Below are 13031 nucleotides of genomic sequence, written 5' to 3' on the forward strand. Positions count from 1 at the left end.
CTCCTACCCGTGTCCCCCTGCGCCCCACCTTCTGCGGCTCCTGGATCCACATGTGTGGAGGAAGCAGGGCTCCGGATGTGGGGGGAGCCAGGAGGGGCCACACTGGCCCCTGGGGGTCCTTGTTCAGCTTCTATGCTCACTGTCAGGCAGGAACCACAGTGCAAATGTCCCGCAGCTGGGTTCAGGGGGTCAGTTGGGGCCAATTCTCCTTTATAGTCAGTTTCTCTGGGTTTCCCCTCTTCTCTCAGGAACTGTATGTCTGTAATGGGGTCACACCTGAATGCTAGCCAGCCTGACCCCAGACAAATTGAGTTTGCCAATGAGGATGCAAATGAATACTTATCTATGCAAATAAGCCAAGAGACAGGGTCTCTGTCAAGAAGCGTAAGAAGCCCCCTTCTATTGATAGCATCCTGGCTTGCAAGGCAAGGGTTCTACTGCCAGGTTCAGGTTTTGCCATTTCTTCCTAAACCACCTTACCAAGAAGATGGCTCCTCCAGAAGTCTTTTTTGGCTACCCCCTGAGACCTATTAGAAGAAGATTTGTGCTATAAGAGGAGGGAACGAGGGCAGACTTCAGAGAGGATTTGCTAGAGGTCCAGACCAGATAGGGATAAAAAAGAGATGTTCCCATCATGGCTCAGTGGTAATGAACCCAACTAGCATCCATGAAGAATGTAGGTTCAGTCCCTGGGCTCGCTCAGTGAGTTAAGGATCTGGCATTGCCATGAGCTGTGGTGTAGGTGGCAGACGCAGCTCGGATCCTGCGTTGCTGTGGCTCTGGCAGAGGCCGGTGGCTACAGCTACAATTAGACCCCTAGCCTGGGAACCTCCATGTGCCGTGGGTGTGGCCCTTTAAAAAAAAAAGACAAGACTTGGCTGGATTCTCTCCCATCTGTGAGGCAAGCAGGGTCTGGGTGGAAGAGTTGGGAGCTGGGCCTGGTGTCCTCTGCCAGCCCTGATTCTGGACTGCTATTTACCAGAGTTCCCTCCTGTCCCCACTGGGCTTCAGCTTCTCTGTTGGTAAAATGAAAAGTTGAAAAATCCCCTTCCAGGTTGGCTCGTCTCAGCCTGTGGGAAGACTATGAAAAAGGTACCAGGGGCTGGGGAACAAGAGCCCTGGATCCCAGGCCTGGATACCTATAACTTGCTGTGTGATCCTAGGCAGGGCACTTGCCCTCTCTGATTCACATAGGTAAAATTGTGGTTTTCCAGCCCACCTGAGCTTGGCTCATCTCTAGACTTAGTATTTTTAGGAAGAAGGAAGTGAGTGTGCTGTTGCAGGCCCAGGGCAGAGGGTTTTACAGGCCAAGCCTGCTTCCCCTTTAGGTCTGGGTTGGGGCAATGGGTGAGCATTTCTGTCTGGGGCAGGGCAAGAAGGACATGGGCTGAAAGCAGAAGTGGACTCTGAGCAGAACTGCTATCACATTCCCACCACTTCCTGACACGCCATCCTCTGTGCCCTCAGCTCCGAGGCCTTGGGGACTAGTGTGCCTACTTCAGGCTCTTCTCCCTCAGGACTGGGACCCATGGCAGGAGGGGAAGGGCTGACTTGCAATCAGGTGGCAGGGACACTGAACTAGGACTGTAACAGGAAGTTGGACTGCAGAAAGCCTTTACACCTGGGGTGGGGGGGGTCCTTGGGTCCCTGCCCCGAGTCCCTTCCCCTTTAGGGGAACTGGGCCCAGTCCTGCCACAGAGTGGCAGAACTAGAACAGGCTACATTTGCAAAATAAATCAGGGGAGTAGAGTAGAGGAGTCTACAGGCCCCCGGGCTCCACTTCATTCCAGGTTACCCAGCTGGGCTTTTGGGAGCCTCTCCTGGCTCTGATATGTGGAAATCAAAATATCCAGGAAAGAAGTTCCCGTTGTGGCACAGCAGAAACGAATCCAGAAACACGGTTTCAATCCCTGGCCTCGCTCAGTGGGTTAAGGATCCTGTGTTGCCATGAGCTGTGGGGTAGGTCGTGGATGCGGCTCAGATCCCGTGTTGCTGTGGCTGTGGTGTAGGCCAGCAGCTGCAGCTCCGATGATTTGACACCTAGTGTGGGAACTTCCATATGTCTCGGGTGCAGTCCTAAAAACAAACAAACAAACAAAAAGCAAAAACTTCCAGTAAAGAGCTAAGTTGTCTTGTTGAGGGGGGCAGGGACTTAGACCCGGGTGCTGGCCAAGGCTGTAGTTACAAAGTTGCTGGGGTGAGCTGGACACCCAAGTTCCCATGTCTAGTTGTCTGGGGTAGAGAAGGACAGAGAACCTTTCTGCAGCCTAACCTCTATTTCTCCTGCCATGACCCACACAACTCCATTTCCTCTGGTTTGCTCAGCCTCAGTTTCCCCATCTGTGGAAGACAAGGGGTCAGGATCCTATGTCTTTAATTTCAGGAGACGCAGGGAGGTGGTTGAATGGAGGTTAGCAAATGAGGGTCCCAGAAAAATACGAAGGGGGAGTGGAGGGTGAGGAGACCCAGGCATCCTGCCCTCTAGTCACTGTCCCCCAAGATCCTTAGGGCTGCCCTACCCCCTAGTCTGAGGCCCAAGCATCCTCCTAGAGGGCTCCCTACGTTATCCACTGGAGTTGGCACACAGATAGTTCATGTCCACAGCGCTAGGAAACTGGCCTCCCGCCTCCCCTCCACCCCACCCTGGGGACCGAGGTCCCCCTTCCCCACCCCTTTCAAGCCTTACCCCCAGCCCAGCAGTGGAGACCCTAACCCAGGCGTCCAAGGCTTCCAGCAGAGTCTGTACCGGGCAAGGGGCGGAGCACAGGCGGGCAGGGCAGGGGGAGGGGGTGGGGGCCCTGCCAGCCCCCTCTGGTGCCCCAGTTCCCAGGCAGCTCTTAAAGGGACCAAGGAGAATTAGCCAGGGGCGGCTTAAGGGGGTAGAGGTAGAGAAAAGTGGGTGGCAGGGAGAGGATTAAGTCTGCCAGGGACAGGAAGGCCAGAGTGGGGGGTCCTGACACATCCTCTAGTCTTCTGGAAACCTCCAGACTCCTCAGTCTAGCCTGTCCCATGCGACACCCATCTTGACCACCCAGCCTATGATTACCACCCCCTCGAATCCTGGCCCCTATTCCTCTTGGGCCCTTGCCCACTTCCTCCCCTCCTCCGCCATATTCGTGTCACCTCAGTCTCCGGTGAGAGCTGCCAGCTGGCACTGACTGGTACTAAGCACGGAGAATCAGCCCAAGGATTGTAAGGGCCTGAGGCCCCGGGGGGATGGGGGGGGAGCCAGCACCTCAAGGTCAATCTAGGGGGTGGAGGGTGGGGGCAGGTGGCACCTTCCTCTCCCAGCGGCCTCTCCAAGTCTTCATCTGCTGCCCCTCTGGGTAGGAGCACTGAGACACCCGGGAGGCTGAGTGACAAAGGGTCCCTGCTCAGCCCCTCCCTCTCCCATCCCTGAGAGGCTATAGAAAAGGAAAATGACTTATCCAGTTACTTCTGGCCATGGAGGGGCAGGGGCAGCTGAGAGATATACACATATAAGGAGAGGGAAAAAGAAGTGGAAATGAAAGATAGCCGTGAGCAAGCGTGAAACCTCAGTTCTCATATCACTCAGCCTCAGACCAAAAATCCCCCCTGGCTCCCTCATGCCCATGGAATTTTTTTTTTTTTGCCTTTTGTCTTTTTAGGGCCAAACCCACAGCATATGGAGGTTCCCAGGCTAGAAGTCCAATCGGAGCTGTAGCAACTGGCCTATACCACAGCTCATGGCAACACTGGATCTTTAACCCACTGAGCGAGGCCAGGGATCGAACCCACAATCCTCATGGATACTAGTTGGATTTGTTACCACTAAGCCACAGTGGGAACTCCCTATTTTATTAAATTTAGTCAGAGAAGGCTTTACTGGCTGGTGACATTTGAATAGAGACCTGAAACAAGCAGATATGTGATAGGAAACGTGGTCCAGGCAGAGGAAAACATTAGTGTAAATGTCCTGAGGCAGGTGTGTGCTTGGTGTGTTCTAGGAATTACCTGGGCAGTCACTGCAGCTTGAGTGGAGTGAGCATGAGGGAGAACAGTGAGAAACCAGGTGGGGGTCATCTTGCCTGGCTTTGCATGCCGTTTTGAGGACTTTGGCTTTTGTACTGAGTGCTTTGGGAAAGTTCTTGAGCAGAGGAATGACCTATTAAAGGACCACTTCGCTGCTGTTTGGAGAATTAAGCATATGGAGCAAGGTCAGGAGACCAGTTCGAAAACTAATGCCACAACCCAGCCAAGAGATGGTGATGATGGTGAAAATGGATGGATCCCAGATATATCTTTTTTTTTTTTTTGTCTTTTTTTTTTTTTTTGTCTTTTTTGTCTTTTTGTCTTTTCTAGGGCTGCTCCTGTGGCATACGGAGGTTCCCAGGCTAGGGTCTAATTGGAGCTGTAGCCACCGGCCTCCGCCAGAGCCACAGCAACGCCAGATCCTTAACTCACTAAGCAAGGTCAGGGATTGAACCCTCAACCCCATGGTTCCTAGTTGGATTCGTTTACCACTGTGCCACGATGGGAACTCCCCAGATATATCTTAAAGATGGAGCTGACAGGATTGTTTTTTTTAGGGCCACACCCGTGGCATATGGAGGTCCCCAGGCTAGGGGTCGAATCAGAGCTGTAGCTGCAGGCCTACACCACAGCCACAGCAACACAGGATCCAAGCCACATTTGCAACCTACACCACAGCTCATGGCAACACCAGATCCTTAACCCACTGAGCGAGGCCAGGGACTGAACCTGCATCCTCATGGATCCTAGTCGGGTTCACTAACCACTGAGCCACAAAGGGAACTCTGACAGGATTTGTTAGTGGACTGAACAAGGGGTATGAAAGGACAAGAGGAATTAAGGATGAACTCCAGGGTTTTTGGCCTAAACAACTGGAAAGAAGGGTAGTCATCGGCTGAGATGGAGAAGAATCTAGGCAGAGCAGATTTGCAGGGAGGGTAGGGGTGGAAATCAGGATATCAGTTTGAGACATGTTAACTTTGAGAGGCCGTTAGACTGTCAAGTGGGTATTCAGGTCTGGAGTTCAGGGCAAAGGAATGAGCTAAAGGTGTAAACCTGAGAGTCACCAATACATGGAGGATATTTTACACCATGAGCCTGGAGGAAGTCTCTCGGGGCCTAAGAAGAGAGAATTGAACCCTGGGTCACTCCATCCATCAGAGGTCAAGGAGAAGAGGAAGATTCAGCAATGTCAGCTGAGAAGTGACAAACATCAGGGAAGGTGAAGACTGAGAAGTGGCTGCTGGGTCAGGGATGTGCAGGTCATGGGCATCTTGCAAGAGCAGTCTTTTTGAAGGAAGGAGGAAGCAGGTCAACAGTTGAAAGTGAGAAGAGGAAGTTTGCAGAGGTGTGAAATAGTCATCTGGGAGTTCCCTGGTTGGCTCAGGGGGTTAAGGATCTTGCATTGTCACTGCTGTGGCTCGGGTTACCGCTGTAGCACAGGTTTGATCCCTTGCCGGGGAACTTACACATGTCATGTCTGCGGCCAAAAATAAATGAATGAATGAATGAATGAATATCAGTCAGCAGGGGAATCATCAGGATTCTATCCTAAGAAGCTATCTGAAGTGTTTCAAGAAAAGGCATTCATGGAGTTCCTGTCATGGCTCAGCGGTTAACGAACCCAACTAGTATCTGTGAGGACTTGGGTTCGATCCCTGGCCCCGCTCAGTTGGTTAAGGATCCAGCGTTGCTCTGAGCTGTGGTGTAGGTCGTAGACAGGGCTCAGATTCCACGTTGCAGTGGCTGTGGTGTAGGCCAGCAGATGTAGCTCCGATTAGACCCCTAGCCTGGGAACCTCCATGTGCCGAGGGTGCAGCCCTAAAAAGCAATAAAATAAATAAATAAATACCAAAAAAAAAAAAGGCATTCACTGAAGTATTACTTACAATCATAAAATTGAGACTTAATCTAAATGTCCAAAGGAAGTGGTTAAACGAAGTGTTGCACATTCATTCAACCATTAAAAATAGCTGCAGAACATAAAATATTTGCAGAACATATGGCTTAATAGGTATAGATAGATAAAATTGAGAGGGAAAGCTTTCCCCCTTAATCTTAAGAACCAATATGAAAAAGACAATCTTGCCAATAAAAAAATGAGCAAAAGGGATATAAACATGTTTTTCGCACCAGAAGAGATGCAAATAACCCACTACACGTGGATGGAAAACATTTTCAACTTCAAAGAAATGCAATTTGAAACACTGATGAACTATAATTATTTTCCTAATGAGATGGCAAAGATTAAAGCTGACGAAAACCCTGGTGTAGGGAAGAATTTGAGGGAAAGTGGCTCTGCTTCATGTGAGATGAGTAAGGACCCAGTTTCTCCAGATGCCACTTGGCAATATCATCAAAGGCCTTTATAATATGTATAACTTTGACTCAGTTTCCCTGGAATTTATTTTATGGAAGCACCCAGAGTTGTGTAAAGATGTCTTTTCCAAGATACATGATTTACAACAGCCTGTGGAAAATTGTAAATATATTTGAAATTTGAAAAAAAAAAAAAAAAAGCCTTAAGTTCTCCCCCCATAGTGGTTACTGCAGAGTAGTGCAAACACAGATGAATTTTTCTTTCTCTTGTTCTACCCTCTCTGCAATGGCCAAATATTACTTACCTGATAGAAAAAGAATCAATGTTATTTATTTATTTGTCTTTTTGCCTTTTCTAGGGCCGATCCCTCAGCATATGGAGGTTCCCAGGCTAGGTGTCCAATTGGAGGAACTGTAGCCGGCCGCCTACGCCGCAGCCACGCCAGATCCGAGCTGCGTCTGTGACCTACACCACAGCTCACAGCAACGCCGGATCCTTAACCCACTGAGCAACGCCAGGGATCGAACCTGCAACCTCATGGTTCCTAGTCAGATTCGTTAACCACTGAGCCACGACGGGAACTCCAGAATCAATGTCATTTTAAAGTAACCTTTATAAACTTTGAAATAACACTGGAAAGTGCTTATGCATGTTAACTGAGAAGAGCAGAATCGAAGTTTACACCACAGTGAGATCTTAACTATATGTTCAGGAAAAAAAAAAAATCTGGGCGACTGAAAAGGGATGATTTCTTTTTTCTTTGTAATTACCTGTGTTTTCCATTTTATTATAGGGCAACATGCTACATTTTCACAAAAACAAATTTTTAACAGTCCGCAGCGATCTGCTGACAGCAGAGCGTCACGTGAGGTAACCACGTGTGAGACTCACCAGATGCCAGGAGTCAGAACTACCGATTCGACCGCGTGGTTAGCTTGCTGCAGATTTTGCAGACTTGCCTCACCCTCTGCTCTCCTCAAGAGCACGAACCTTGCCTGCTGGTCCCGGTGTTTCCCAGCCCACAGTGCCCGCGTGACCTCCTCTGGCCAGAGCCCGCGCCCCACTCCGAGGTTCAGCTGGGCTGGGGGCGGGGAGGAACGCACGCAGTGGGTGGGGCTCTCGCGCCCCCAAGTGTCCACACCGGGAAGTGCAAGTGGATGCCCTCACTTAGAATACGGGGGACTCTGCTGATGCCCAAACCCCATACCCACTGGGGCTCCTGAGACCTTCGCCTGGGGCTGAGAGGAAGGGTTTCCTTGAAGATGCCCACCTCAGGGGAGGACTGCTTCCTCAAGCCCATGCCGCATCCTCTCAGCACTTTTTCCAGAGACACCTGATCTTGGGCCGTGGGGAACCAGGGCTTTTCAGCAAGACTTGAGGCTTTTCTCCTCTCATTCATTTTGCTTTCTCCAACTCGTTTTTCCCACAGTCCCAAACATGCTCTTTTTTCTCACTGACTTTTGACTGCAGGTTCAATTCTTCTGCCCCAGGGAATATAAACATATTTTATCGCTATTTTTTTTTCAGAGGGGGCCATGTGGCAAAAGCAGGTGTCTGTGGCCGGGACGCTGTGATGTCTGCCACCTACTAGCTGTGTGGTCTTGTCAAGTTAACTCTGAGTCCCCATTTCCAGAGGCAAAGGGGACAATAATCACCTGTCAAGACAGTAGGAGAGTCAAATGCAATAGTGTAGATGCTTTGGACTCTCTTAAGGGTTGGAGAAAGGTTGGTTCCTATAGCTCATTTTTCCTCTTTGGGGCACTATCCCTTAGCTCTACATTCCCCCAGACTATGGGCCTCCCCCTCTGCAGATCCTGCTCTGCCTACACACGCCTTTGTCCAAAGCAGTCCACGTTTTCTGGCTCCCGCTGGAGTGTAAGGTCTATGAAGACACTGAACTTGTCATGTTCCTTGTCCCCAAGCCAAGCATGGAGTGTGGCACAGAGTGCTTGCTTATTTGACTGCTTCTTTGCAAAGCCAGTCCTGCTCCTTTCCTGTTGGCCCTCACTGGCTTCTCCCCCCTCCTCCCCATCTGTCCTAGCCCCAGGTCCTGAGATGTCACCACCCTCAGACAGGGTCCATATCATCGTATGTCTTAGTATGCACGCTGGGCTCGGGGTCCAGCATGGAGAACGCGCTTGCCAAGTGCTGGCTGGCTGTGAGGAAGTCGGAAAGGCAGTGCCCTCCTTGGGACTGCCTCTCTGAGGGACTCGTGGGAAGAGAGCCCCATGGTGGGTCAGCAAGGCTCACATCAGAGCCTCTCCCCATCAGCCACTGCTAGGAGCCCAGATGTGCCCTGGCAGCTCTGACGGCTGGAGCAGGGGCAGGCAAGGCTGGGTGGTGTGAGGATGCGGGTGACCAGGCAACATTTGTGTGTGTGTGTGTGTGTGTGTTCACGTGCCCACACGTGTGTGTGCCCCTCAGGACACACGGTGACGCTCACCAACAAAGACAGACACCACGGCAGCCAGGGATAGAAACAACTAGTGTATTGATTCGGGGAGGAGAGAAGGGATGCAGATGGGAAACACGAGGCAAGGGGGCTCCTTAGTGTTCGCCAAAACCCACAGCCGCACACCCTCCATCGCTTCTCACTTTCTTCCTCTGCGGTGGGGCCCCAGCAGGCTCTCCCCCTTTCTGGTAGGCCTCCCTCTCCCTCCTCCTACACCCACTTGACCTCGACCTCCAGTGACTGGGCAGAGCCCACCCCCCCTCAAAGTGAAGGCAGGCTCAAACTCACCTTTCTCCCCCCTCCTTCCACCTCCCACCTCATTCCCATCTCTTGTCTAAATAACATACAGAAAAAGCAAGTGCAGCTGGTACCTGGGAGAAACGAGTCACCCCGGGGCTGGGGGCAGGGGGGGACTGGGGACGGGGCAGGCGGAGGAGCCTCAGCCAGGTGTAGTGGATGATGGGGGCCGGCCCAGGGGCTGGCTCAGCCCTCCTCCCTTGGAGGCTGGCGGAGAAGACTCCACACCTGCCTCTCAGGCACCATGTCACAGGGTCCCCGGGATGGGGGCGGCGGGCAGGACAGAAAAGCAGAAACTAGGCTCTGTAAAAGCATCCTTTCCCTTGGCTCCCCTCTTTGGTTTTAAGGCAGATGTGGAGTTTCCTGGAAGCAGGGAAAAGGAAGGGGAATTTGAGATAGATGCTTTTTTTTTTTCTTTGCTTGTGTTTTTCCTTCAATATAAAACCACTGTAGAAAATAACTTCTCTTAGAAAAAAAAAAAAAAAAACATAGAAGAAAAAAAAAACCCAAAGGAGTATTTTTCTTTGGCTTCAAGCCCCTTCCCTTGAGGTGTAGGGCAGGAGTGGGCATGAGGTGAGGAGGAAGCGGGAGGCCTCCACCCCCACCCCTGCCTGGCAGGTCCCAGATTACATGATGCTGCAGTTCTGGGGGCTCTAAGAGAGAAGAAAGAAGGGGAGAGATGTGAGTGGCGGTACCAGGCCCAAACCCGCCCTCCCCTTCCCTGCAGCCCTGCCCCTGCCCTCCAGCCTGGGGCTCAGACAGGAGGGGCAGGACGCAGGAGTGACTGTCTAGGATATTGGGCTGCGGGGAGGAGGCTCCCACTCCCCCGGGCTGCGGAGGAGAAGGCGCTCCCCCCTACCCCCACAGGACCAGGGGCTGTGGACATAGAGGGACAACTCACCTGGGTTCGGGGTCTAGAGTTGCCCAGGAGGTAGGAGCGGGTGACCAGGTTGTCCCCGAAGCTGCCACCCCCACTGCCCCCCACACTGCGGTAGCTGCGAGTGACTGTGACACTGGAGGCGGAGGAGCCAGAGGAGATGGATCCGCCCACCTGGGCTCCCGAGCTGCTGGCAGACGCCTTGTCGGCGGGCTGCCCGCAGGTCCCACACAGCACGGTGCGTGAGCGCAGGTTGTACTCGGCGGGGTCCCCCGAGCTGCTGCCATGGGAGCCCTGAGGAGGGAGACAAGGCTCAGGCGGGACGGCGGGTCTGGGACTGAGCGCTCAGGCCCAACGCCCAGGCTCCGCGCTCCTGCAGGCTCTAGGCAGGAAGGTGGCGTTCTGCTCTCAAGTAACTCTAACCAATGTTAGGGTGGGCGACAGAGCTTGATGGGTGGGTGACAGGGCTTGAGAGGCCCTGGGAGCCAGGGAGAGGGGGGACGGACAGGAAAGAGGGGGAGGGTCAGTAAGACTTAGGGGCAGGGAATGGGAGTTGTGGCTTTGACTCTGTCCTAAGCTACTCTAAGGTTAAGAGGGTAAGGTGAGCGTGAGCAAGCTTGCAGAGCAGCAGGCATGCAAAATCAACTGGGAAGGAGGGACAGTGAGAGAGACCTGTCTCCCAGGAAAAAGGGGGAAAGTGAGAAGCCATGCATGGGACAGGAATGGGGAGGGGACAAGAAGAAAGGTGCACGCCACAGAAAACGGGGGGAGAGAGGCAGGGCTGGGAGCCCCACATCTGTCCTCCCGTGCCCGTCCCAGGAGACAAATCCAGAGCCTTGCCCGCTGCTCCCAAGGGAAGACTCCGTGGCATCAGGAAGTTCCCACTCCCTTCCTTACCAGAGTAGGGCACCCAGACACCTGGGTTCCCCGTTCACGGTACAGGGAGGAGAGAGAAGAAAAGCCAGGGCAGCGAGTGAAGTTCCAAAACATTCTTTAATGAAAAGATTTTTGGCACGGGGTGGCCGGGGAGAGGCGGTCCCCAGGCCTGGCTGGGTGCCCCAGGGTGGGCTCAGGCTCGGCCTCAGCGGCGGCTGCCACTCACGTGGTGGTGATGGAGCAGGTCATCTCCATCCTCATCCTCGTCGTCCTCAATCATGGTCACCGAGCGCACCAGCTTGCGCATGGCCACCTCCTGCCGGGGACACAAGATCCCACCCGGGGGTTAGGGGCTCAGAGCCCTGAGGGAGGGGGGCTGCACAGCAACCCCACCCCAGGGACCCCCTAAGAACCTCCTCGTGGTCTGCCCTTTGTCCAGCCTGTGGCTTACTCTGTCCTTCCTCTGTGGCACTGGAGCTGAGGAACTTGTTTGTGCCCCAGAGGGCCACTGCTAAGCCCTCTGGGTAGGAGCACGGTCTGCCTTTAAGGACCCTCCCTGTCCAACCTCCCCGCTCCTACTGCTGGGGGAGGCTTCTTTGGGTTTGCCCACTGAGAGGGTCTGGGGCCTGCGACTGCACAGGAGAGCTGGGGGCAAGTGGCCCTGAATTGGCTCCCTTGAGTTGGGGGCAAGCTGGCTCCAACCTTGGCCGTCTCATCCGGGGAGCCCTGGCCAGCGAGAGGCCAGCATACTCACTTCCCCAGTGGAGTTGATGAGAGCCGTGCGCAGGCTGTTTCCGCAGCCCCAGGTGTTCTGCGACTTCCACACCAAGTCGGCTGGGGGGCTGTGGGTGGCCCCCGCTCCCGCAGCCCAGATCTGGTGAGGGAGAATTAGAGAAGGGTTCTCACTCTAGCACTCCCATCCTTGGGCCAACCCATCCCTACCCACAGCCACCCCTGCGTCCCAAACACCCTGCCACTCACCGTCACCACCTGCCCGGCCTTCAGAGTGAACTTTGGAGGGAAGCGGTAGGTCAGCAAGGGATCATCTCCATTCTGGCGCTTGATCTGCCAGTTGCCCATGGACTGGTCCTGCCAGGGAGGGAAGCCGAAGGCGGGGGAGGCTCATTCGGGCTCTTGGGATCCTCCCACTCAAGGGCCCAGGCAGGCCTCAGGCAGAGGTCTCTCCCTCTCATCCACCGCCCCTCACCGCTCTCCCCTTCAAGGATGACAGTGGCCACCTACGGGCACGCATGCTGGGCTAGACGCACTCTGAGCTTTCATCTTCCCAAGAACTCAAAGAGTTCGGGACTCTTTGTAGATGAGGAAACTGATGCTTGCCTAAGGTCTCAGGGCCACTGATGAGCCCCGGCGCCAGGACTGGAGCCTGAGTGTGGAGGAGAGGTACACGCACACGCGCTGGTCTGTCTCTGATGAGAGGGATGGCCCTGCCCTCAAACGCCATCCCTTCACTTTTGGGGTTTCTCCCAAAGCCCGCTGTGTTCTCAGACCCCACCTGGGGGCCTACCTCATTGGACTTGTTGCGCAGGCGCACGAACTTGCCCTCCTCGTCCACCTCCTCCACGGCCACGCGGCCGCTGGTGCGAGCGTGCTGGGAGAAGCTGCTGCGGCTCTCACTGGACTCCAGCTTGCGCTTTTTGGTGACGCTGCCCCCACTCTGCGTCTGGGACGAGTGGGAGGAGGCCCGGCCGCGGCTGCGCTGCGAGGTCGGGCTGGGGGACAGGCGTAGCCTGCAGAGGGGGAGACAGGGAGGGGAGCCTCATCAAGGCCAGTGGCAGGCTGGAGGCGGTTGCCAGCACCTCCTGGACTCCCCCGCAGCCTACCTCTCCTCCTCGCCCTCCAGGAGCTTGCGGTAGGCGTGGATCTCCATGTCCAGGGCCAGCTTGATGTCCAGCAGCTCCTGGTACTCGTCCAGCTGCTGCTGCATCCTTGCCCGCATCTCCGCCATCTCCCGCTCCTTGTCGGCCAGCAGCCGCCGGCTGGTGTCACGCTCACGGGCCAGCGAGTCCTCCAGGTCCCGCAGCTTGGCCTCCTTGGCTGCCAGCTGGGAGAGGGAGGCAGGGGTCTGTTGAGCTCCCAGAGGCCCCAAATGGGGAGAGGTAAGGGGTAGGGGACACCCAGCTGCCTCGCCAGGATCCTCAGCTCTCATCAGAGCCTTTCATGGACTTTGATGAGGCCTCAGCTGGCTGGCCACCGGG

The 13031-nt window shown here is 54.4% G+C and overlaps 1 protein-coding gene across 20 annotated transcripts in view; it reads right to left on the minus strand.

The window, feature by feature from the left end:
• Positions 1 to 8781: 8781 nt before the first annotated feature.
• LMNA (lamin A/C) overlaps positions 8782 to 13031 on the minus strand; it is a 50327-nt gene continuing 46077 nt past the window's right edge. For 19 of the 20 annotated variants that reach the window (XM_085020171.1, XM_085020155.1, XM_085020161.1 and 16 more), the window contains 7 exons: positions 12657 to 12877; positions 12341 to 12563; positions 11797 to 11904; positions 11570 to 11689; positions 11042 to 11131; positions 9964 to 10233; positions 8788 to 9715 (listed from right to left, as the gene is read on the minus strand). In XM_085020171.1, the coding sequence (XP_084876297.1) occupies positions 9689 to 9715; positions 9964 to 10233; positions 11042 to 11131; positions 11570 to 11689; positions 11797 to 11904; positions 12341 to 12563; positions 12657 to 12877 (1059 nt within the window). In that variant the 3' untranslated portion in view covers positions 8788 to 9688. 20 annotated transcript variants of the gene reach the window in all.

The sequence above is a fragment of the Sus scrofa genome, chromosome 4 (assembly GCF_054392235.1).
Source record: "Sus scrofa isolate SSC_HxYL_T2T_F1_AM1 chromosome 4, Sscrofa_HxYL_maternal_Yorkshire_Landrace_v2.0, whole genome shotgun sequence".
Taxonomy (NCBI): domain Eukaryota; kingdom Metazoa; phylum Chordata; class Mammalia; order Artiodactyla; family Suidae; genus Sus; species Sus scrofa.